Here is a 24,353-nt window from a genome sequence, read left to right on the forward strand (position 1 = left end):
GGCGTGTCTATATAAACTCCCAAGGTCGCCGCTACGTAACGACCATATTCTTCTTCTCCTTATTACTCTCTCTCACCTCACCAACAGATAAAATCCCAGTTTTTAGATTATTTTCTTACCAAGATGAAGCTAGTGGAGAAGAAGACGACAACTGAGGAGCAAGGAGAAGATGTTGTCTGCCGCACGATCGAGGTTGTTGAGAGAAACGTGTTCCAGCAGGCTCAATTCGATGAAGCTGACGATGCGGTTGTATCCGTTGAGGAGCTTAACCTAATTCCACCGCTCAACTTCTCAATGGTGGATAACGGAATATTCCGGTCTGGATTCCCTGATCCTGCTAACTTCTCGTTTCTCCAGACTCTGGGACTCCGCTCAATCATGTAATCCACTTGTTCTGCATTTGAACAATTTGTGCATCTCATCATCCAAATTGCTGATTTTTATCGGGTGTTTTGAAGTTATCTGTGTCCGGAGCCGTACCCGGAGAGTAACATCCAGTTCCTCAAATCCAATGGAATTACTCTTTTCCAGTTTGGCATTGAAGGCAACAAGGTTCGTATCCTTGTCTCTTTCTGTTCTTCGTAAGTCTTGTCCTAATTGCTAAACCTCTGGCCGGTCCTAATAAATTTTTTAGAGCTTGAAACAATTAATAAATGATTAAATACATAGTTAATATTTTTTATCAATTTGAGATTGAATGATCTATATACATATTAATTACTGAACTCTTTAAGAACTCAGAATCAAATGTTTTTTTTTGTAACTTCAGAATCAAATGTTTCATTTTGCTATATCTAGCTCTACCTCTAACATTGGGGTTAAATGATCTTTATACATATTAAACACTAATGTTTTTTTAGAAAGCTCGAGATGAATGTTTTAACTCGCTATGTCCAGGATTGGCTCTGTCTCTGGCCTGCTATTTAATTGTAATTTACTTGGATTCTTCCCCGGGATGTCTAGACCTCTGGCTTCACTAGGGGTAGAGATTCTATGATTTGAAAATGGATTAATAATTTAAAAACTTGCAGTGTGTCCTTGAACTAGACAACCTTTGCTCACATTTATGGAGTTATCTAAGAATCACAAGGAGGGTCCATTAACAATAAATGGACTCTCCAAAACTTTTGTATTATTTATTTATTACCTCAACTTAATACTGTAATCTGTGGAATACTAATAGGGTTCTTGAATTTCAGGGGTTTGACTGTTTGATATATTGCCTAGTTGTTCTTAAAATAATGTCTGATTGAGAGATTACTAAAATCTGTTATAGTCTTGAATTTGATCCTTCATGTCGCCTTTGTTCCAAGCTATTATTTTTTAATTGTGTTACCAGAAAAAGCACACATCTTTCTTTATTGTTTGCCTCTTTGGCTCTTTCCGTCTCTCTTGACATTCCACTTCTTTGCTTTTGGTCCCACTCTTTTCTTTTCTGCCCCTTCAACAACTCGTGGCCCTTGTAGTGTCTATGCTTATTTAAAACTTGGATAATGGGCTACGTCAACATATTAAATTGCTGAGTTGCTTAGTGTTGTCAACGATCCACTACTCCAAGGCTTACTTTCTGTGCGTTCGGTTGGTATTGTTTTCTTGGTTCTTGTTAATTGCGTATGCACTTTTAAAAAAATACAGATATGATATCTTATGAAATCATACCTCACCAAAGGCGTTTTTTGAGGGTGGAGAAGTAGTAGAACACCTCAAACTATATTTTTTATTTGTAAAAATTTGTAGAAAGAATGTTGGTTGTGGAAATGTACACATATTAGGTCAGTAGAAAGATGTTTTAAGTCGGTTAGGTGTTGTTTAATAATCCTTTGTGATGTTTTAGTGATTCATGTCTGGGCAAACATTGGTAAGTGGTGGGAATACCCTTATGAGTCACATACAGAATGTTACTTTGCTGAAGAAATTGATATGGACGTAATTATGGTTGATACAGAATCTTTATATAACCAGAATAGGAGCTAAGATTAAATAATCTTTCACACATCTGCCATGTGTAGGTTCTGTTCCTAGGATAGTGTCATGTTTCTCCTAATGAGATTCTTTATGTGGGGAGTCGTTTAGATACTTAACTTACTACGCTATTCACCCTTTATGCTTTCATACTGAAAAGAAAACTAAAGTGCTATTCTCTCGGTGGGCTAATTGTATTGTGGGATTTATTCCACATTCACATCGCTGAATCTCATTGACTTTAGTTTTCAATTTTATCGACTCAGATTCGTTATGCTCATTGTGAAGCTTTATCGTTGATATTCTTTGCTTTGCTTTCCTTCTTATAGATTCGTATTTTTTCTTTTTTTTTGACTAAATTATAGATTCGTATTTAAATGGACCTCTGTGTTGTTTATTCCGTATGGTTGTTGTGTATGTATGTGGAATCAACTTTAATATATAAAAAAAAAAAAGAATCTCTCTCTCAATACGCAACCAGTAAAAAGGTATCACATTTGACATGTTTTCAGGACGTGTATGATTTGTCCTGTTTTAAGAACCTTTTCCGTAGTTGTTGTCTCTCTCAAGTGTCACCGTTGCTTGTGTATGAATGAGAACTTTGCTTAGTAGATTGCCTTTTCTCATCCTTATCTGCTTAACTTTAGTGGTGTGATGATCGATCTTTTGATATTAAAACAACTTTATCATCGAAATTCTTCAGGAACCATTTGTGATCATTCCAGACCAGAAAATCCGTAAGGCACTCAACGTCCTTCTAGGTACGTATGAATAGTAGAAGCCTTTATTAAAAAAAGAGAGGTACACAAGAAACTTGCACATTGATGCTTTCTAATTCTAACTCGTTTTTTTAAATCAATATCTCTTCAGATGAGAAAAACCACCCGGTTCTGATTCATTGCAAGCGAGGCAAGGTAAGCTATTTCTCCAATACTCAACATTTCTTTTATCTGCTGGATCCACCACTGTTAATGTTATGGATTTGGAATGTGCATGCAGCATCGGACTGGTTGTCTTGTGGGGTGCTTGAGGAAACTTCAGAAATGGTGTTTGACATCGATATTTGATGAGTACCAGCGATTTGCAGCAGCAAAAGCTAGAGTTTCAGATCAAAGGTTCATGGAGATATTCGACGTCTCCAGCTTCAGTCACATTCCTATGACTTTCTCTTGTTCCAGCAGGTAAAACAGAGAACCTATCGTCTCCTCAACACAAAGAAGAAAGCCAACAAAAAAAAATATGAAGAGATTATTCTAATCACATAAGTGTTCCAGAGGAATCATTCGTCTGTTTCTTTCCCTTTCTCTGGAATCAATAATTTATATTTCAAGAAAAAATAATTTCTGATAATGATTTTACCCTTTTTCTGCTCATTGTAACCCCATTTAGGTAGATAAAAATACGTATACTAATACGTATATATGTATACGGATAAAATATATAGGAGTCTGTTTTGAATATAGCTCTTTTTGGGTATCAATTGTTGTAGTATTGTAACAATTCTCCTAATTTTATAATAAATTAATAGAAAATTAATGATTCTACATACAACAAATATAATTTTTCCATTAATATATAAAGATCTCATATATAAATAACGTTTTATCGACATACAACAACATATACCACATAAAAGTTATTCGAATATGAAGACTATGTATTATATTGCCATTCATTTAGGCAGTTGCCAATGGTCCAACATTGTTGGACACAGTTGTCTCCATAGCTTTCATGGCTTCAAACCTAGGTTCTTTGGCTTGAAACTTGACAGCAGAGTAGAGTTTCATGTAATCCTCGAACACGAATTTTGGATAGTTATCCTTCTTCTCCGAATCTTTTCCGATCAACTCCGGCGCCGGGAAAATAACAGAGTCGCTTCCAGGATTGTAGAATGATGCAATGGACATTCTTCCTTCTCCGTCCGTCTGAGCTATCACTCTATGCTCCACGCTCTTGTACTTCCCATTTGTTATCACCTGGTTTATCATTGGTTAACACCAAGGTGCTTGATTATCATACCATCGCAAACTCACAAAACCATACGCAAATATTCGGTTTAGTACGGTTTGGTTTAATATTTGGGATTTAGCACATACCTCAATCTGATCACCGAGATTAACGACGATAGAATGCTTAACCGGAGGAACATCCACCCACTCGCCGTCCTTAAGGAGCTGAAGTCCACTGACTTTATCGTCCTGGAAGAGGAGGATGATGCCGCCTGCGTCGGTATGGGCGCGGAGCCCCTTGATTAAATCCGGTTTAGGACAAGGTGGATAGTTGCTCACTTTGGTTCCAAAAGTCGGGCTTTTCGACCCGTAAAACACCTTCTTCAGATAGCCCTTCTCCAATCCGAGATTCTCGCAAAGCAGGTCCAGTAGCTCCTCCGACAACTTCTCTATCTTTCCCGCGAACTCTTTCATCAACGTCCTGTAAAATTAATTACAGAGCTGGTTTACTCATTACTTAACTTGTACCACTATAAGAAAACCGGATCGTGTTATGTTTTCAACCAAACCAAATTGTTTAACGAACCAGTTATACCGTGACCGACAGAGAAACAAATTTCGGACCGGTTTGGAAACTAAAATGTTACCTGTAATCGTCGTGGAGATCAGGCACATGGGAGATATTGGAGAGGGGAAGGTGCTTAAGGAAGAAAGTTGACTCCCAGTCAACGTCATTGACTTCAGACCGAACAGAGTCGAGTCCTCTGTTCTTAATGGACTCCTTGAATCTGTCTTCCATACATTTCTTGTAGTGTTCCTTGGTCATCTTCTCTACTCTGTCAAGTAGCTCGTGTGGAATCCCATGGTTCACACACTGTATTTACCAACCGTTATTTATAATTCATTTTTACTACGAGTACGAGTTTCCATTATTAGAAATGAGACTTTCTATTGACCAAAAAGAAAAAAAGAAAAAGAAATGAGACTTTCTGAAATACCTCGAAGAATCCCCAGTTTTCACAAGCGTCTTTGATCTTCTCCATCGTGAGTCCTCTTTCCTCTCCATTAAGCTTCTCGAGATTGATGATCGGGAAACTCTTCATCTCTAACTCTTTTTTTCTTATGACTTTCTTTTTTGGGTTTCTGGGGGTTTGGCCTAACTTTATGTTGACGCTTTTGAAGTGTGACCTAAATCTGATGACCAGAGTGTTGGTTTTATAGAGAGATGAAAGGAGGAGCGTTGAGTTAGTTACTTCCACGAGTTAACATGTTACAGTAGTTATTTGGTTTGTGGCCCCATACCATTTGAAATTTATTATGTTATATAAAGTTTCACTTATAGAGCATTGTTAGGGTTGAACAAAAGCCTGATGACTGAGTTTTATAGTATCCTAGTTTTGTTGTTTTTTTTTTTTTTTTTTTTTTTTTGATAATTCTGGGGTTCCCCACTTCGTGGGTCATTCCCCAGGGTCCGGTCAGGCAGCGTCCACTTCACCCGGGAGGGCATTACCTGGGCTGAAGACAAGGCCCAACACCCAATACCGCTAGTGACACAGAAGAGTAGTTCCCCCCGCCTGGCGTCGAATCCGGGAGCATGACAATTGGCCCCCAAGGCCCTTACCAAGTGGGCTATCTCATCCCTTACCAAGTGGGCTATCCTAGTTTTGTTGTTGAATGGTTGTTAACTAATAAAAGCAAAAAATTACAATGTGTGGCTGCGGTCAACATAATATGTGAGTAGAAACCGTAAAATACCAATATTTTAAAAATTGCTAGATGGTGGTCATGCATCTATTGTTTATGCAGATATCTTGATCCATATTTTGAACACCTATATCAATTTTTTAATAAATCGATATCCAATTTATCGATTAGACAAACGTCTAGGCGCTGTCTAAACTGATATTTAGAAAACTCAGAATAATATGTTTTACCAGATTAATATCTCTTTATTCTCGAAACCATATGATACATTCATAAATTTCATTTTACAGAAGTACTTCTATGATTTTCTTTATGTAACGTCCATCACTGTGCAAGTTCTCCGAGTTCTCCGCTAGCACGAATCATGGTTTGACCCGTTTTTTCTACCTTTTGACTTTTATTGTAGATTAATCTCATGTTAGTATAGTTTATACACCAACTCTATTTTGAACATTTTCTTGTTTTAAGCGACACACTATTTGAAAGTCATATCACAAATCCGCAAGAAATATTTTAAATTCAGAGCGTCTAGTCTTTTTTGTTACATTTGTCTAACGACTCTAACCTATATCCGTTTAGCTTTTACTACTAAGTGAAATCCACACTAATTGTTCTTATGGAGTTATGGCATCCATTTTATTCTTCCTGTATTGATTATGAATTTATGATGGACCCATTGGCTTTCTCTGTGTCCAATAGACAGCTGCTGTGTTGAAAGATCTCTATGTGCACGTCTACATTTCGTAGTCTCGGAGCCATATCTTTTGACCGTGCAGATCAAACTAAATAAATACTCATTTCAGCAGAAAAGTGCAGATTCGACCACGTTCTTCTCTTAGTGGCCATATCGGTAATATGAAAGCTGATATAATATACTGTACTTCTTTACTATTTGGAGAAGGGTGTTGTTTTAAGAAAAATAATTAAAATCGATACATTCACACATCTTCAATATCCAATCTCACGTTCACATGAAGCCTCCAATAATAAGATATTTGCAATTTTATCGGATTTAGTTTTTACGTTGATTAGTATGCAAGATAGTTATAAGAACGTGTTTTATTTCATGTTGACTAATATATTGGACTGAAAGGTGAATCTCAAGAAAGAAAAATATTTGGCTTAGCAGCCGATGTTATATTTTTCAATCACGCATACTTATTTGTAAACGATTTGGTAATAAAACAACAAATTGAGAAGTCATGAACGAAGACTTGTAATAAGGAACTAGTTTAGTGGAACCCTACGTTCACGCCCAAAATATTTTACCATTGTGTAATTTACAAATATATTATACAAATGTAAGAAAATGAAAACAACTCCTAGTAGCTTTGTGATGTCCTCATCTCACCTTTCTCGTCGGCTCTCGACTTTAGGTTTGGATGCCGTGTTTTACATTCGGTTTTTCATTATTGTGATGTAGATTGATGTATTCTACTATTTGTAACTTTCTGTAACTTCTATAAAAAACCTAGAAAATGAAAATCTAGCTTTAGGTTTAGTTGCCGTGTTTTACATTCAGTTTTTCTACTATTTTCCAAAAAAATATGAAAACAACTCGTCAATGGGGAATAAAACTTTTGTTATGTAGATTAACTAGGGTCGGTCCGCCCTACGGGCGGGATATACTTTACTTGTTATCTAAACTATTATTTTATATGATTTTATAGTTTGTATTTCAGATTTGTATTTGCAAGAAATTTGTATGATACACTACAAAAATATCATATTTTATCACATAAATAGTATCAGAAAAAATGATATATTAATCTCTATTAAGCAGCCGAAAATCAATTAGAAGATATATTGTATTTTCATATACGCGTAAAAATATACAGTTTATTCTAAATTTTAAAGAATTTTAATTTTTATTATTGTGTCTGTTGTTCTTATTAGAAATCAAAGGATTGATAAATTAATAAAAAGCTTTTCTTTTTTTATTAATGTAATTATTTAACATTTTTAGTGTTTGTTATATTTTTATTATAAGAGTAAGTAAAATAAAAATACTTGTCACTACAGTTGAAATTCAATACATAAATTATGAATTATATTTTATTCTTTATACATTTTAAACCTATTGATTTAGATAATGTGAAAAATGAATTGATTTACAATTTGTTTTCTAAAATCGATTATTTAAGTATACACACATTTTATTAAAACTTTTATCAAATAAACCACATCATCCAAACTTTTCTCAAATAAATTTATATGAAGCCAAGGCTGTACTACATTTTTGGATTAAGTAACACTCATTCATTTAAGCAGGACTTTTGAAAATTATATTACTATGAAATTAACAATCCCTTATAGTGTCTATATATATAAAGAAGGGTTGGTTCTCTCCTGCTGACACATCAGCATCCAGCTAGATAATTCAAGCTCTGTCGCGTTGCCACGTGTCAAAGGCGGACGAAACTCAGCGTTTCATTTAACGCGTAACGTGATGGGCTTCCTTTGTGATTTCGTGTTTGGGCTCTGAGTCTGGTGTCTTCGTCCAGCCAGAATAGAGGTGTTTCTCGCTTTAACCCTAATTGCTCCATCGCATGTTTGGAGATCGTCTCTCCGTTCCCCCGACGACGGCGCATGACGTCTGAGTGTCCTTTTCCAGACTGAAATTGGCGGAGGTGTAACTTCACGTTTATTCCAATTAATTCCATCACCACTATAAGTTAAAGATATTAAAATAGATTCAAATCAATAATTACTCTAAAATCATAATACGTAGATTTCAATGCTAAAAAGGATAAATATATCTCTACCTTTAAGTTAAATAAATCTAAACCAATATATTTTTGGTCAAGTTCTTCAAAAAATTTATGAAGCATATAAACGTTGGTGTGTTTTTAGGTATTAGAGAATATAAAAAAAAAATCGGATCTCCCCATGTTGAACTAATAAGTATTAAACAGTTGCATGAACCTAGTAAATTTTTTTCCCAAACATAGAAAATAAAATACTTAAAATACGAATTTCACTCATAGTCAACGACACATAATACGGAAATCACAACTCTATCTAAGGAGGCTGCTAAACCACCTCAGAACATTCATAGAGGAAAAAAACAGAAAGGAAAAATCAAAAACATAGATAGCTAAGTTGCGAAAGTAAAGAAAAAAGCATATGCATTATTAAAATACAGAGCATGAAAACGTAATTGCTGGAACTCCACCTCAAGCAACACAGGCCTTCTTGACCACCTTGGAAGTCGTCGCATCCGTCTTATGCGCATCACCAACTGGCTTTTTTCCAGTACTCTTAGATGCCTCACAACCGCCACTGCCGGATGTAAGTGATCCATGACTTAGCCTGCCATCCGGGTCATCGTCATCATAATCGTCATCACCCACCTGTTACATCTCAGAGTATTATAATATAAATACATGTCTATGTTAATAGTGAAACAGAGTAATAGACATTTTACTTACATTCTCGACGAAGTCGGGGGCTGGCGCATGGTCAATCTCATTGATGATGCATGATACGGTGAAAGTCTGATGATGGGCGGTGAAGTTATATGAAGTGAATCTGACTTCGAAAGTGTACGCAAGTCTGCAATGAACGGAGGTATCTTAGAGTCCTCAGGGTTCACTCCTTCGGCCTTTTTGTCAGACGGAATTAACAGATGAGCTAGTGACCGTTATGTGATAACCATGTAATGAGTCAAACACATATCTTACTAACAGCCGACCAGCTTCACTTGCTCTAAGGTTGTGTAGATTCGTCATCTCACCATCGAAACAAACGAATGTCCCTTCAGCAGTATCATCCTCTACAACCATCTCAACACGATAGCTAAGGAGAAATAAAAAATTTAAAATGTAATTAATGAGATGTATGTATATATGAAGCGGGATAGCTATTAATGAGAGCTAGTCACCACCTCGGTAGACCTTATTACCTGTGACATGGCAGTGATGATAAAATCATTGAGCTCACGAATTGTCACAGGCTCAACCTTTGCATATCCCCTTAGCAGTGGTGCTGCAGATGGAAGACCAGTGTCCCTAGCTACCAATCTGAACAAAAAGTACGACTGTCAGCAACCTAAGCCTCTCATCGTACGCGTACACATTCAATAACAGCTACGCTTACTTGTAGAAGCAAGATTCCCCTTCAGCTGTCCAAGTAAATATGAGTACCAGACATTGCGTTGAGAAACAAACGACCTGCACAGCATACTAAAGAGTTGCACAAATGTGATTTTCCATAATATCAGATAGCATTATACGGGATAAAACAACATAATACCTCCATCTGTCTTCGGATTTATGTTTGTGGCAACTATCACCTTTGTATCATCACGCAAGCCTTCAAGCTTTTATGGAACGAAAACAGCTTGAGAGTCGAATAGATTCAGTGTAATAGAGACATCACTGCAGGGTTGCAGCAGAAATTATTGCAGTCACAATAACTAATTAGCTCAAATATGAATTCATTCGCAAAGAGTTTAAAAAGGAAAAAAAAAACAGAATAACTATTACTTTTCCAGTTTGATTGTAGCCATGACACGATCAGTAAAGAGGAATCGGTAAACCTGAAGTTCTGAGCACACCGAGCCACGTCAAATATAGAGATTGAATAAATCGACCCGGCAGCAAGTCTTGGTCGGAATTTTGGAAGCCGGTGTGCGTTGATGGTGGTTTGCATTATAGTTGACTGAACGGATCAGATATCTCAGTGTCAATAAAACAATAAGAAATTCGACGGAATGATCGAACATAGATCTTAAAAAAACATGAAGAAATGAAAAAAAAAAAGACATGATAATTATAGACAGATCTAAAAAAAACACGAAGAAATGGACTTACATTGAGTTAGCCATAACAGCACGAATAAGTATACTGAAAGAGATAGAAAGAGATGATGAGTTCGGAAGGAGAAGTACTCACACAGATTTCACACCGCCTGAGTTAGGAACGACGCATTGAAGACTCGTAGTGGTGATGGAATTAATTGGAATAAACGTGAAGTTACACCTCCGCTAATTTCAGTCTGGAAAAGGACACTCAGACGTCATGCGTCGTCGTCGGGGGAACGGAGAGACGATCTCCAAACATGCGATGGAGCAATTAGGGTTAAAGCGAGAAACACCTCTACTCTGGCTGGACGAAGACACCAGACTCAGAGCCCAAACACGAAATCACAAAGGAAGCCCATCACGTTACGCGTTAAATGAAACGCTGAGTTTCGTCCGCCTTTGACACGTGGCAACGCGACAGAGCTTGAATTATCTAGCTGGATGCTGATGTGTTAGCAGGAGAGAACCAACCCTTCTTTATATATATAGATTGTGGTGGGTTTTGTTAACATAATTAATAGAAAAGGATGTATCGTGTGCATTGTGATGATGTGATTGGTAGATATCCCTCGTGGCTTTGGGGTCAAGCTACAGCTTTGGTCAATCTAATGCAATCGACACGACAAAACCCACTTGACGGTTTGACCTACTCTCATTATTCCATTTAGCTACCATCTTCATTAATATCCTCCGCCAATCTACATAATGCATGTATACATGTGTCATTCCACATCCACGTAGATATATGCAAATATCTTTTTATATGCTATGAAAATATCTGATGCATCCATGATCCATCTTCTATGTGAATGCAAACAACCTATGGCAAAGGCTGCCACACTTAATGAATGGGCTTTAGCTTCGTAATCCTGATATATGTATAGAGCAGAGCAGGTGAAACTTGAATTTGAATATCTGAGTTTTACTTGTGTAGATGTGGTTAACATTCCCCTTCTCAATTAATGTGAATGCATCAGGCACAAACTATCTTGTGTATATGTCAAACAATTGTTGTATCTCACTCTTCTCCTAGTTATGAAAAAATTAGTTACAGTTTACAACTTAACAAAACAAAACATCAAAAGAAGCATCTCAATCTCAGTCTATAGCCAAATTAAGATCACATCAAGTGCTTAGCTATGATCTTGTTTTGATTCTGCAACCATAACTGCTGTTCTTGCAACACAGATTGCTGCTTTACCCCTCTATTTTCTGAAACAGTCTCTCCAGACCCAAAACTCTCAAATGTTGCAAATGGATCACACTTCTCCGGCGAACTCCTCGTTGCCTTGAACGTCGGTGTAGACGACGGCTCAAAATCTTCAGGAAAGTTCACCTGAAATGTCGGTTCCGGCTGAAACTCCGTCACAGCCAAGGCATTGAACGTGGTCATCATCATTTCCTCAGGTAAAGGCTGAAAGTCTGACTCCGCAGCTAACGGCGCAGCTGATTCTTCCAAGAATGGGTTGTATTGGTCTGTAGTGGCTTGGAACGGATCATTCAATCCGAACGGTACTATCGCCATCGAGTTAGTATCCTGCACTTGCGTAGCTGTTTCTTCCAACGCAAGCAACCAGTTCCCCGACGGTACTATCGCCATCGAGTTAGCATCCTGCTGCACTTGCGTAGCTGTTTCTTCCAGCGCAAGCAACCAGTTCCCTGAATCTCTCTGATCCTCAGTGGTTGCAATCACGTTCTTCCTCGGATCATCTCTCAACATCAACGCCTCCCAAGGATCAAAACTCTCCACCTTCGTATGATCTTCTTGCTTCTTCTTCTCTTCCGCAGAAGAAACAGAGGGCTTGTTCGGAAGAGACTTGGTCGAAACCGTATCGAAGTTATTCCCGTTAAGTTCATCTCTCCCTCCTCCTCCGTAAGGCTCAGACTGACAAGACATCGGAGGACTACTAGTCCCTGCATCATCAGTCCTGCTCATCAAATCCTCCAAAGAAGTACTCCGAAACGACGACCCACCAACACAGTCCCAATACCTCTCCGACGTATCAGGCGAACTCGAAACCGTCGACTGAGCCGGAGGGAGAAGACCACTAGGCGACGGAAACGAAGACTGATCTTTCAAAAACTCCTGCAGCGTCTCGAGAAGCTCCGACGAGATCTTCTGAAAGCTAGGGTACTCAGACGTGCGTCCCACGCCAATAGATTTACAAAGATCGTAGAATCCGTTGAGCTCTTCGAACTGCTTCGAGGCTCGGACGCACGCTTGGAACGCGTGCACGCAAGACTGGTACTGAAGATGGAAGAAGCTGTCGAGGAGGAGAGCCAAACCGTCGGAGATGTCTCTGTAGAGATCGAAGCTCTCCTGGGCCACGGCGTAGAGAGACATCCTCACGAGCTTGTTCGATTTCGCGTCTCCCGTGGGGCGAGTCGCGACGGCTCTGTCGAGGAGCCTCTGCCAGTAGGTGATCTTGTCGAGGAGCATCACCGGTTTCATGTCTCTAACCGCCGGTTCATTTAATTTAGGATTAAACCGGGATTTGGAAGACGAGGTGGTTTGCTCCCGGTTAGTGTAACGTCTCTGTAACTTCCCGGTTAGGAAACAATCTAGCCGTTCGTCGAGGTACAGCGCGAAGGTGCGGACGAAGGCGGTGTAATCCCAAGGGCACGAGTTCGAATCGTCGCGGAAGGAGGAGAGGTTGAGGATTTTCGCGCCGCGTTTCATGGCGTGGAGGACTTCGCGGGGGAAGTAAGGATCGCCGTCCTGGAATATCCTGAGGACGAGGACTAGGGATTTGAGCGCGACGATCCAGTTCTTCGTGCGTCCGATGCGGCGTCCGATCGCGGCGGCGCAGGAGGCGGCGTGAGATTTCTTCGAGGAGATGATTCCGAGGATGTCGGATACGAGGCGGTCGTAGATCGGGACGTCCTCGTCGTGGCTTGTTGCTTTGAGGATGGCTACCTCGAGGGTGGTGAGATCGCCGCCTCCGTTTGCTCCGGTGGCGACTTTGGCGAGGCTGATGCTCGTGTGGTCTTTGACCGCTCCGATCGCCTTTTTCAGCTTGCTCGGCATTGTTGTGAACGTCGCGTTTCTTCTTCTCCCTCTAGATTTTTTTTGTTTTTGTTTTTTTTCTCTCTCTAAGAGTTGCAGTTTTTTTTGTTTCGTCTTCTAAATATAAAAGAGCGGAAGACAGGATAAAATGGCTGGAGACTCTCGTGATCCTTTGAAGACATGACAAAGATATACGTCGACTTGACAACAGAGTCTTCTATTATTCACACACGCGCGCTTTTTGGCGCGTAGAATATACAATGTTGTTATTAAAACTTAGAAGCTTGGATAGCACGCTTCAAACTCTGTAGATGTGTTGTGTTACAATTTTTTTGTCAAGTTATTGTAGTAAAGCTATTATTATCTCAGAATCAAGATGAGTTTTATTCCTACGCGCTCCGTATAGGTTAAATCCAATGCCGAGCTGTGTTATGTTATCTTTTTATAAACAACCAAAGGAGTGGCTAGCATCTTTAAAATTCATTATCTTAGGCGACAAGAAATGCTTATTTATAATGTGATCACATCTTTGTTTTTTCTTGTAGACGTGCAAGCCATTAGATATATCGTGAGTTGGTTTTTTTAAAGCTTGTGAGACGAATCATGAAACAATGACTTCACGAGATTTACAGCAACTGATGAAAACACATTTTCCAAATCACTTCGTCTCTGGAGTTCGAAGACAGCTCAGTCTCTTCGAGTGGTCTTCCCTTTGTCTCCACCGTGATTTTTCCACGAATTCTGTTGCTGCTTAGCTCAGGGATGATGGGACCAGTTACAGGACCAGCTCCAACTGCAAAACTGAATATATATACCTGTAACAGGACAAAGCATATTTGTTATCTTTTCTTATGGTACTTGAATGATTGTTCAAGAGCTGTGGAAAAGAGACTAGTTATCCATGGATTTCGAGCTTCTTACATGAGTGTTCCAAGTATTGGCAGAGTCTCGCCTAGATCTTCACATTTTTAACTCACTTTACTGATCTTGAACGTCATATCTTCTTGCTTGTTTGTAACCATATGATTTTCTATCTAGTATACAAGTAGCAAATATTTTTTTCACATATTTTATTCGTCTTGCTACTTGTTTGATTAATGAATAAAATATGATCATTAGCTTTGATTATTTAAAGTAAACACAATCTTACAAAAGATATCCTGCACTCGAAAGTTGCTACAAACTTGTTGAAAGTGGAATAGGGAAAAAGAGAACAGAATGAAAGACTATGATGAACGAGAATAGCAGCAAGGGTTTACGGGAACTAAGGCTATGCAGCGTAGCTTTGGAAGCATGAGTTGATACATTTTCCATGGAGCAACTATTTCGAAGAGGAGAGCCACATAGATCGATATTCCCTTCAAATGAAGACTCATTTTGCGTTTGAAATTGAGTACCCTGTGGTATTTGGCCAGTGAGTTGGTTGTATGACATGTTAATATACGACAAGAAGGAGAGCTTCCCTAACTCTGGTGGAATTGTTCCAGAAATTCGGTTTCTAGATATATCGAGTGACTCAAGCTCCGTGAGGTTGGCCATAGACGATGGAATATGACCGGTGAATCCGTTGTTGGATAAGTTGAGGGCAAGCAGCGACTTCAAAAGACCAATGGATTCGGGAATCTCTCCTACAAACCTGTTTCCAGAGAAATCAATGCTTCCGTATATGTTAAGAAGTTTCACTCCCGGTCGACCATACTCAAGCCTACTAGTACTACTATTGATGTCTGCACTCCAGTACACAAAGTAGTTTGGTGGGAGACTGCCGTCAAGTATGTTAAGCGATATGTCAATGATCCTCAGTTTTGAAAACATCGTCAGGGGATACTGAGGAGAAGATATAGGACCGTGAAATCTGTTTGATCCTAGTATAAGTGCTTGCAGATTCGGCAAAGACCCCAACCAGAAAGGAAACGTGTCATCGATGCGATTGCTCTCCACATCTACAAACTCTAGGCTTTCGCAATTTATAAGTGACCTTGGAAGCTTGCCACTTATTTGGTTGTGGCCAACGTCAAGCACTCTGAGCGAGCTGTTGGAGAATGTGTCCGGAAGGCTTGTAACGTTGTTGTGACGGAGATTCAATACCGTGATAGATTTACTCAAGCATCTTGGAACCGAACCAGTTAAACTGTTGTTCGACAGATCAAGGAATAATAGGTTCCTTGGATTGCACAAAGAGAGAGGCATCTCTCCTGTGAAATTGTTGTTTGATGCGATCACGTACTTCAAGGTTGGTGGAATGTTAGGGAAACTATCAAAGGAGTTGTGAGAGAGATTAGTCGCGGTCAAAGAAGGAAGATTCGATAACCATTCGGGAACTTTTCCTTGGAGACTGTTGTTAGAAATGTCTAGGAAATTAAGCTTGGTTAAACCAGTGGTGTTGCTGATTGAGGATGGAAGCTCTCCAGTGAAGCGGTTTTGGTGAAGATCCAAGAACTCTAAGTCGGTGAGTCGGCCAAACTCTGCAGGTAGCGAAGAGGAAATGTTGTTGAGAGACAGATCCAGATGCTTGAGCTGGTGTAATCTGAAGAGGCTACTGTTAGCATCGAGAGTGCCGCTGAGACACGCACCACGAAGTTTTAGCTCCGTGACACCACCGGTGTCTTCATCAAACAAAACCCCATCAAAGGAGATAGCATCATGGGTCCAAGAGTTTGTCACTGATTTGTTGCAGTACAGAATAAACTCGTTTTTGAAAGCTAGAAGGCTTTCGACTTGGTCAAGACGACGAGAAGGTAGGGAAACAAGAGTAGTAACCAAGAAACTCAAAGCAAAGACAGAAATAAAGAAACAAGTGAGAACATGCAACGTCATAGTTGGAAAAGAAAAGAAGATGTGCAAACTAGAGAAGAGACGAGGATAAAATGCCTCTGTACATATGAACGGGCTTTTGCTGCCATGCAATTTATAGCCATGGTAAGTAAGGATCTTTCTATACATCTGCTTGACTTGGAACTTGTGTAAAGTCTTCCGTTATGTATCAACCACACTTTTATTCCACATAGACCGGGGCTCTATTATACTGGAATAGTCTTCTTCTCCTTTTTCGGTTTAATTGGAAAAGTTTTTTCTCTTTTGGATTTAATTAAAAAAGTTTTGTTTTTCAAATCATAAAATTCAATTGTTTAGAAAAGTAAAATATAACGGAGAATCTCACGACACTACATGAAGACAATGTGCCTACGGTCCGTGGTTGAAGTAGAATAGAGCTCATCTGCTTGGAAAATTCGTAGTAGTGCTGAGAAAAGTGAGCTCACAATTATCTATTAGCTATAATAATTCCCTACTTTTTATAAATAAAATTTTTAAATTTTATTTTCAGGGTCTAAATAGTTACAATTGCAAGTTATAGATACAACTTGTGAACTTGTAGTATCGGCTAGTGGAAGAGAGCTTATGTTGACGACAGATCCTGGGCAAGAGGACGAGTCTGGACTTCTACGGCCAATTGATACCACTGCTATTTACCATGCTCAGTATCGTCGCCGCCTCCGCATGCTCTAGAGTAAGTAAGTCTCTGCTCTTTCGCCTCCTCTTAACAGTGTCTATAGCTGTCTCTGTGTTGTTAGTAATGGGGGAATCTCACAAAATGAAGATACTGTCTCTTGTGTGTTTAAGATTCTAGCGACATTGTGTGTTTGGATTCAATTTGGTAAATATGCAATGTCTTAAACTTGGAATGTGTTTTGGTCGTGTCTAGGCAGCTGCTGAAACGGATTTCAGACCAAGCCGGATGGCTATAATGGCAAAACATGTTGAAGCATTCGTTAGAGAGTTCTTTGACCAGAACCCTCTGAGTCAAATCGGTTTGGTCTCTATAAAAAACGGGATTGCGCATACCTTAACAGAGGATTCGAGCTTTCCCACATACAAGCGTTGAATGGAAAGCTCGAATCCTCGGGTGATTCCTCTTTGCAGAACGCACTGGAGCTTGTGCATGAGCATCTCAGCCAGATTCCATCTGAATGTGTCAGTGTCACACACTAATTATCTTTGTAGACTAAAGGTGACTGATAGTTAGTTGCAGACTCGCACAGTTTTTGAAATCAAGCTATATAAACTTACCCTATTATTATACTAGGTTTCTTGCAGCAACATGATGCATTAAAGATATCGAGATACAATTGATCTTTTTTTTTTGTCACTGAATAATGCATTAATAGAAAAATAAAGAAAGAGCCCAAAGATGGTCCAATCTTGAAGTCTAGTACAATGAGGGAAGGAAGGCTTGCAAGACCCGTTTAGCTAAAGAGTCTACAGAAGAATTTTCCGATCTAGGAAGATGAGAGATATAGAAAGTTGCGAGGTCAGAGGAGATCAATCGGATATCAGAGATGATTCCGATGATTTCTTTGTACTGTCCGTCGCCGTTGATTGCTCTAACGAGCGTTGTGTTGTCGGAGAAAGTCCTGAGTTTCCTGTACCCGAGGGAGATCGCCTGGATGAGAGCTTCACGCATCGCGAGAGCTTCTGCGATAAGAGGAGTTCCAACAGAGCTTTGTCCCATCGATCCGTGGATTGGGGATGTTATCAGTCCTCCTGAGAAGACCCATCCAAAGCCCGCTGCTTTCGAAGTCTTGTCCCATGAAGCGTCGGTCGTGCATGTAACAGTGTCGGCTTCTGGAGATCTGATCTCCACTGGTCTTGATCCCGTCTGAACTTGAGCTTGTAAGTGTTGTTTTTCCTTTGTTTTTTCTTGCGATTGCGTCCATTCGATTGCTAAGCATTGGTTTTTCACTGCAGTTTCTTCCGGTAGAATTGCTCTGTTTTCGAAGATTAGAATGTTCCGTGAAATCTAGATTGCCCAAAAAACCCATGGCAAGACATTGAAGATGATCCCTGAAGGAGGGAGACAGACCACTGATCTGAACTTCCTGACGATGCTCTGGAGCTAGTCTTCATCTGCTATTTCCACAGCTCTTTGTAGAGGTATCAACTCTCAAACTCTTTTCGCAAAAGGGCATGTAAAGAAGCAGTGTGTTGCTGTTTCAATCTCTTGACATCTAACACAGTGTGTTGCTGTTTCAATCTCGAGATACAATTGATCCATAACAAAGTAATCGGAGCTACGTAGCTTAAGCAGTTGCAAAAATAAAATATATTAATTTTACAAAAACAAAATCTACTATTATTGCAAATATAATATTTTTCACCTATAAAATCTCTGTTCCGTTATATAAAAACTTTGAAAGAGCAAAAAGGAGTTAATTTTATATTATTGCAAAATATTAGGTCTTTAACCCTTCCTTACAATGAAGACGAAGCATTCTCCTGGGGAAGATGATCCGAATCCGATCATCGGCTTTTGCAAGGCAACTTCAGAGTCTCAAGAAACAGCACTCTTCTTCCTCGAAGCATTCAGCTGGGATCTCGATAAAGCCGTCTCTGGTTTCCTCCAAGGTCACTTTCCTCCTGTCAAAAACCAGCCGTTGCAGCAATCTCGATCACGATCTCCCTCGAGGCAGATAGACTCATCTGTGTTGAGATCAAAGCATAATAAGATAGACGCAGCTGAAACCTCCAAAACGTTGATCTCTTTCACGATAATAAAATTTTAAAAAGGTTTGGTAGCTAATATCGATGTTTATCATCTAATTAACACTTGTCTTTTTGCTACAGTTTGGATGATGATAGAGAGCCTATGAGACTTGGCAAAGAAGCAACTCATGATGAAATATCACATAGAGAAGATTTGGCCTCTATGTCTGATCCTATCTGAAAAATAGGAAAACTCTACTCTTGCACTTTCCTCTTTGTCTTAATCACATCTCTTTCCTATGAAGCATGACTCTGAATGGTATGTTGATACTGTACCATTTTCTACAAATTTCTTAATAAACCTTTATTTCTATGGTCGCGTTAACGAAATATTTAAGCTCATGCACGTAACAGTCAAAGTCTGATTATGATCGTAGAAAAAATGTGAAACAAAGACCATTCAAATATGGAATTGGTCCCAGTTGGTCCTGCTGGTCTTTGTGGAACAAATATGTGATCATGTATACTATAGGAGCTTCAAGCCTTCAACGATTCTAAGTCAAGCTGTCTAACTAACCCATACCATGGGTTATAAAATAATAGTATGTTAGGCTTAAGAATTCATTCATTTACATTTTCTTTTATTCATCCCTCCATGATGAACATCCCCTTCATGGAAAATGGGAAAGTAGACCATTCCAATATGATAATAACTTCAGTGGGTCCTGATGAACTCTGTTGAATAAAAAAATTATGTGGTAGACACAATGTGGGAAGACTCACAATTTCCAAGTCAAGCTGGAGAACTGGCTCTTGCTACGGCTTTAAAAATATTAGGAAGCACCCACTCATATCAAGTCATTCTTCTTCAGTCTCTTCCTCTTTTTCTCCGATGATGGCACTACGCTTTCCAGTTTTCTCCTTTATTTGTTATTTCTTCTTTTGTGTCTTTGCTTTAAGCTTCATAGTTACTACTATTGTTTCTCAACCTTACCGTCGTCCCGACCAAATCGAGATCCTCCTGGCTTTCAAGGATGAGTTCACTGAGTACGAGTGCAACGATTCGGTGGCCAGCTCTTGGATCAGAGACGCTATCTCTTTTGATGGGGTTGTGTTTGATAGCGAGACCGGTGTTGTGACTAAACTAGACCTACGTGGTGGATGTCTAAGTTCCACTCTCGGGGGTAATAGTAGCCTCTTCAAATTCCACTACCTCAGGTATCTCGATCTTTCTTACAACAAAATTAACCCGAACTCATTCTCTTACAACAACATTTACTCATTCCTCGCCGAACTTGACAGACTCGTCAACTTAGAGTCCTTGGATCTTTCTAATAATGACTTAGTCGGGAAAGTTCCATCCTCTATCAGTAACCTAAGCCGTCTAACCTACCTAGACCTTTCATCTAACGATCTCAACAGTAGATTTCCTCTTTTATACAATCTTACCAAGCTTTCTTCTTTAGACCTTTCTAATAATAGACTCGAAGGGAAAGTACCTGAATGGTTATGGAATCTACCTTCCTTGACCGCGTTGAGTCTCTCTCACAACTCCTTTAATAGTTTCCAAGGTTCTCAAGAAGAAGTGTTCCTTAATTCATCACTTGTCTACTTATATCTAACTTCAAACGCCTTTCACGGTCCTTTTCCTAAAATTCCAGAAACCATGAGATACATGGTTGCATCAAATAATGATTTCACAGGAGAGATACCTCTTTCGTTGTGCAATCCAAGGAACCTGTCCGTCCTCGATTTATCAAACAACAATTTCAGTGGTTCAGTTCCAAGTTGCTTGAGTGAATCACTGACAGTGTTGAATCTTCGTGACAACAAGCTTAGAAGACTTCCCGACATGTTCTACAGAAGCGACTCGTTGAAGACACTTGATGTTGGTCACAATCAAATCACTGGAAAGCTTCCAAGGTCTCTTTTGAGTTGCACAAGCCTAGAGGTTCTAAACGTGGAGAGCAATAGAATGACAGACACTTTCCCGTCCTGGCTGAAGTCTCTACCGAACCTGCAAGTCGTTATCTTACGATCAAACGGATTATATGGTCCGATAACTTATCCTCCAAGTAATATATCGTTTCCTAAGCTGCGTATAATTGATATATCTAGTAACAATTTTACCGGAAGTCTACCACCAAATTACTTTCTTAACTGGAATGCATCATTGGTTAACGTCCCTGAAGATCATCAACGGCGACCACAGTACATGGGAGATTCTTACTCGCTTGGGTTTCAACCTTCTTTGTATGTCACTAACAAAGGACTACATCTAAAGTTGGAAAAAATCTTAAGGATTTTCAGGGCCATTGATTTCTCTGGAAACAGACTTGAAGGCCAGATTCCTGAGTCAATAGGTCTCTTGAAGTCCCTTCATGTGTTGGACTTGTCAAACAACAGATTCAAGGGTTATATTCCATCATCTTTGGGGAAACTCATCAACCTTGAGTCACTGGATCTATCTCGGAACCAAGTCTCTGGGAAAATTCCCCAAGAGATAGCAAGCCTCAATTTCTTGGAGTATATTAACATGTCATACAACAAACTCACCGGCCCAATACCACAGAGTACACAGATTATAGGGCAGCAGGGTTCTTCATTTGAAGGGAATGTCGATCTCTGTGGTCTTCCTCTAGAAAAAAGCTGCTTTGGGGAAAGCTGTCTACCAACAACACAAATACAACAGTCAAAGTCGCCCAAGCAAGAACAAGTATTGAATTGGAAAGCAGCAGAAATAGGTTATGGCCTTGGAGTAGTGTTCGGTATAGCAATCGGACAAGTTATTGCTACATACAAACCTGTGTTGTTCTTTAAATTGTTCCGTCTTTGAGAAGAAACATGTGTGTTCGGTTTGTTGAATTATATATGTAAAGCTTCATCCATTTCACATTATGATAACAAACTTTTGTTACCAAATAAATATCACTTTATGATTGCAATACAGTTTTTAATACTCCCTCCGTTTCAAATTATATGTCGTTCTAGAGGAAATTTTTTGTTTCAAAATAAGTGTCGTTTTTGGTTTTCAATGCAAAATTTATTGATAATATTCTCTTTTCTATTTTTTTATTGGTTGATACATGGTTAGGTGTATTGGTAATAGTGTTTTTATTTTGGAAATATGTAAAATTAAATGTTTCCTTAATCTGTGTGCATAAGGTTAGAACGACATATAATATGAAACGGAGGAAGTATTAGTTTATTATTTTATCTTAATTTAATTTATTTTAAAACTTTAATTATTAGAAAAAACTTACAATATAATTTGAGACAGATGAAATATTAGACTTTTCCAACTAAACCCAAGAAAGGAGAAGAAGACTTTTCTAATACAATAGGGCCCCCCTGTATGTGTGGAATAAAAGTGTGGTTGATACATAACGGAAGACTTCCACAAGTTCCCAAGTCAAGCAGATGTATCAAAAGATCCTTACTATGGTTATAACATGGCAGCAAAGCCCAATCATATATGTATATGTAGGCATTTTATCCTCATATCTTCTCTAGTTTGCACATCTTCTTTTTTCCCACTATGACGTTGCATGTGCGTCTTAGCTCCATATCTTGTTTCTTTGGTTGTGTCTTTGCTTTGAGCTTTTTGGTTACTACTCTTGTTTCTCTACCTTATCGTCGCCTTGACCAAGTCGAGAGCCTTCTGGCTTTCAAAAATGAGTTCCTTCCGTCATGCAACAATTCAGTTACAGACTCTTGGACCCGTGACGCTATCTCCTTTGATGGGGTTTTGTTTGATGAAGACACCGGTGGTGTCACGGAGCTAAAACTTCGTGGAGCATGTCTCAGCGGAACACTCGATGCTAATAGTAGCCTCTTCAGATTACACGAGATCAGGTATCTGGATCTTTCTTTCAACGACTTTTCCTCTTTGTTACCCGCAGAGTTTGGGCGACTCACCGACTTAGAGTACTTGGATCTTCACCATAATGGCTTTACTGGAGAGCTTCCTTCCTCATTCAGCAACCCAGGCCTTGCAAACACCACCATATTAACCAAGCTTTATTTTCTAGACCTTTCTAACAATAGTCTCCAAGGAAAAGTGCCTGAATGGTTATGGAATCTTCCTTCGTTGACCGCGCTTAGTCTCTCTCACAACTCCCTTGATAGTTTCGAAGGTTCTCCAGAATCGCTCCATAGCTCTTCAGTACTAGTCCACCTGTTTTTGAATTCAAACGCCTTTCGAGGATTTTTTCCCAACATTCCACCAACCGTCAAGTACATACTTGCATCAGACAACAATTTCACAGGAGAGATGCCTCTTTCCTTGTGCAATTCAAGGAACCTATTATTTCTTGATCTGTCGAACAACAGATTACGTGGTTCGGTTCCAAGTTGCTTGAGTGAATCACTAGCAGTGTTGAATCTCCATCACAACAGCCTCAGAAGCCTTCCCGAAACATTCTCCAACAGCTCACTCAAAATGCTTAACGTTGGCCACAATCAAATAAGTGGGAAGCTTCCAAGGTCTCTTGTACATTGCAAAAGCCTAGAGTATGTAACTGTGGAGAGTAATCACATCAATGACACGTTTCCTTTCTGGTTGGAGTCTTTGCCAAATCTGCAAGCACTTATCCTACGATCAAACAGATTCCACGGTCCTATATCTTCTCCTCAGCATCCTCTACCATTTTCAAAACTGATGATAATTGACATATCTCGTAACATGTTTGACGGAAGCCTGCCACCAAATTACTTTTTGAATTGGAGTGCAGCCATCAGTAGTACGCTTGAAGAATATAGTGGCCACCGATTGAAATCCATCGGAGATTCTTACTCGCTTGGGTTTCATCCTTCCATGTCTATAAACATGAAAGGAATAAACATAGAGATGAGGATCCCTTACATTTTTGCAATCGTTGATTTCTCTGGAAACAGATTTGAAGGACATATTCCAGAATCGATTGGTCTTTTGAATTGGCGGCAGGTTGCACTCAACTTAGCCAACAACAGTTTCACCGGTCATATTCCAGATTCCATAGGTCAGTGGAAGTCGCTGATTGCGATCAACTTAGCCAACAACGGATTCACCGGTCATATTCCATCGCCTTTGGCCAACCTCACATATCTCGAGTCACTGGATATATCCCGTAACCAACTTTCTGGGACAATTCCACAAGAGTTAGCAAGTATCTCGTTCTTGGTGTATATTAATGTATCACATAACAAACTCACTGGCCAAATACCACAGGGTACACAGATTACAGGCCAACCTGAGTCTGCATTTAAAGGGAATGGTCTATGTGGCCTTCCTCTTCCAAAGAGTTGCTTCAGGGAAAATGTATCAGCAACAATGCAGAAGCAACCATCTCATGCTTCTAAAGCAATGCATAACTTCAATTCCCGTGACACCTTGCTGCTATTCTCGTTCCTCATAGTCTTTCATTTTGTTCTCTCTTTCTCTATTCCACTTTCTAAAAGTTTGTAG

The 24,353-nt window shown here is 39.4% G+C and overlaps 7 protein-coding genes across 7 annotated transcripts; 4 read left to right on the plus strand and 3 right to left on the minus strand.

Moving 5' to 3' along the window:
- LOC108813164 (tyrosine-protein phosphatase DSP1) lies at positions 1-3,442 on the plus strand. The gene is made up of 5 exons (XM_018585639.2): positions 1-380; positions 459-552; positions 2,666-2,723; positions 2,833-2,876; positions 2,962-3,442. The coding sequence occupies exons 1-5, from the start codon at positions 124-126 to the stop codon at positions 3,145-3,147; spliced, it is 639 nt and encodes a 212-aa protein (XP_018441141.1). The 5' UTR covers positions 1-123; the 3' UTR covers positions 3,148-3,442.
- A 59-nt stretch (positions 3,443-3,501) lies between these two features.
- Positions 3,502-5,507, minus strand: LOC108813154 (1-aminocyclopropane-1-carboxylate oxidase 4). The gene is made up of 5 exons (XM_018585626.2): positions 5,422-5,507; positions 4,910-5,174; positions 4,559-4,785; positions 4,059-4,392; positions 3,502-3,938 (listed from the first exon to the last, which is right to left on the minus strand). Exons 1-5 carry the CDS (start codon positions 5,505-5,507, stop codon positions 3,639-3,641), a joined length of 1,212 nt encoding a protein of 403 aa, XP_018441128.2. The 3' UTR covers positions 3,502-3,638.
- A 5,872-nt stretch (positions 5,508-11,379) lies between these two features.
- On the minus strand, positions 11,380-13,784 carry LOC108856615 (clathrin coat assembly protein AP180). The gene has a single exon (XM_018630466.2). The coding sequence runs from the start codon at positions 13,445-13,447 to the stop codon at positions 11,540-11,542; it is 1,908 nt and encodes a 635-aa protein (XP_018485968.1). The 5' UTR covers positions 13,448-13,784; the 3' UTR covers positions 11,380-11,539.
- A 772-nt stretch (positions 13,785-14,556) lies between these two features.
- On the minus strand, positions 14,557-16,292 carry LOC108842682 (receptor-like protein 20). Its single transcript, XM_018615668.2, has one exon. It carries the CDS (start codon positions 16,241-16,243, stop codon positions 14,603-14,605), a length of 1,641 nt encoding a protein of 546 aa, XP_018471170.1. The 5' UTR covers positions 16,244-16,292; the 3' UTR covers positions 14,557-14,602.
- Positions 16,293-18,631: 2,339 nt separating this feature from the next.
- Positions 18,632-19,280, plus strand: LOC108842688 (uncharacterized). Its single transcript, XM_018615678.2, has 2 exons — positions 18,632-18,956; positions 19,049-19,280. The coding sequence occupies exons 1-2, from the start codon at positions 18,682-18,684 to the stop codon at positions 19,146-19,148; spliced, it is 375 nt and encodes a 124-aa protein (XP_018471180.1). The 5' UTR covers positions 18,632-18,681; the 3' UTR covers positions 19,149-19,280.
- Positions 19,281-19,579: 299 nt separating this feature from the next.
- On the plus strand, positions 19,580-21,839 carry LOC108855612 (receptor-like protein 54). The gene has a single exon (XM_018629476.2). The coding sequence runs from the start codon at positions 19,800-19,802 to the stop codon at positions 21,741-21,743; it is 1,944 nt and encodes a 647-aa protein (XP_018484978.2). The 5' UTR covers positions 19,580-19,799; the 3' UTR covers positions 21,744-21,839.
- Positions 21,840-22,445: 606 nt separating this feature from the next.
- LOC108842697 (receptor-like protein 20) lies at positions 22,446-24,353 on the plus strand. The gene has a single exon (XM_018615690.2). The coding sequence runs from the start codon at positions 22,446-22,448 to the stop codon at positions 24,351-24,353; it is 1,908 nt and encodes a 635-aa protein (XP_018471192.1).

The sequence above is a fragment of the Raphanus sativus genome, chromosome 1 (assembly GCF_000801105.2).
Source record: "Raphanus sativus cultivar WK10039 chromosome 1, ASM80110v3, whole genome shotgun sequence".
In the NCBI taxonomy this organism is placed as follows: domain Eukaryota; kingdom Viridiplantae; phylum Streptophyta; class Magnoliopsida; order Brassicales; family Brassicaceae; genus Raphanus; species Raphanus sativus.

What these genes read in the sequence shown, in the direction of transcription:
- LOC108842682 (XM_018615668.2), bottom strand. Translation starts at nt 16,243, where the DNA reads ATGACGTTGCATGTTCTCACTTGTTTCTTTATTTCTGTCTTTGCTTTG.
- LOC108813154 (XM_018585626.2), bottom strand. Translation starts at nt 5,507, where the DNA reads ATGCTCCCGGATTCGACGCCAGGCGGGGGGAACTACTCTTCTGTGTCA. An exon ending in GGGCCTTGTCTTCAGCCCAG is followed by an intron (nt 5,175 to 5,421) that starts GTAATGCCCTCC and finishes TGTAACATGTTA; the next exon opens with ACTCGTGGAAGTAACTAACT. An exon ending in ATCTCGGTGATCAGATTGAG is followed by an intron (nt 3,939 to 4,058) that starts GTATGTGCTAAA and finishes ATGATAAACCAG; the next exon opens with GTGATAACAAATGGGAAGTA.
- LOC108842688 (XM_018615678.2), top strand. Translation starts at nt 18,682, where the DNA reads ATGAAGACGAAGCATTCTCCTGGGGAAGATGATCCGAATCCGATCATC. An exon ending in GCAGCTGAAACCTCCAAAAC is followed by an intron (nt 18,957 to 19,048) that starts GTTGATCTCTTT and finishes TTTTTGCTACAG; the next exon opens with TTTGGATGATGATAGAGAGC.
- LOC108856615 (XM_018630466.2), bottom strand. Translation starts at nt 13,447, where the DNA reads ATGCCGAGCAAGCTGAAAAAGGCGATCGGAGCGGTCAAAGACCACACG.
- LOC108813164 (XM_018585639.2), top strand. Translation starts at nt 124, where the DNA reads ATGAAGCTAGTGGAGAAGAAGACGACAACTGAGGAGCAAGGAGAAGAT. An exon ending in TTGGCATTGAAGGCAACAAG is followed by an intron (nt 553 to 2,665) that starts GTTCGTATCCTT and finishes GAAATTCTTCAG; the next exon opens with GAACCATTTGTGATCATTCC. An exon ending in GGCACTCAACGTCCTTCTAG is followed by an intron (nt 2,724 to 2,832) that starts GTACGTATGAAT and finishes ATATCTCTTCAG; the next exon opens with ATGAGAAAAACCACCCGGTT.
- LOC108842697 (XM_018615690.2), top strand. Translation starts at nt 22,446, where the DNA reads ATGACGTTGCATGTGCGTCTTAGCTCCATATCTTGTTTCTTTGGTTGT.
- LOC108855612 (XM_018629476.2), top strand. Translation starts at nt 19,800, where the DNA reads ATGATGGCACTACGCTTTCCAGTTTTCTCCTTTATTTGTTATTTCTTC.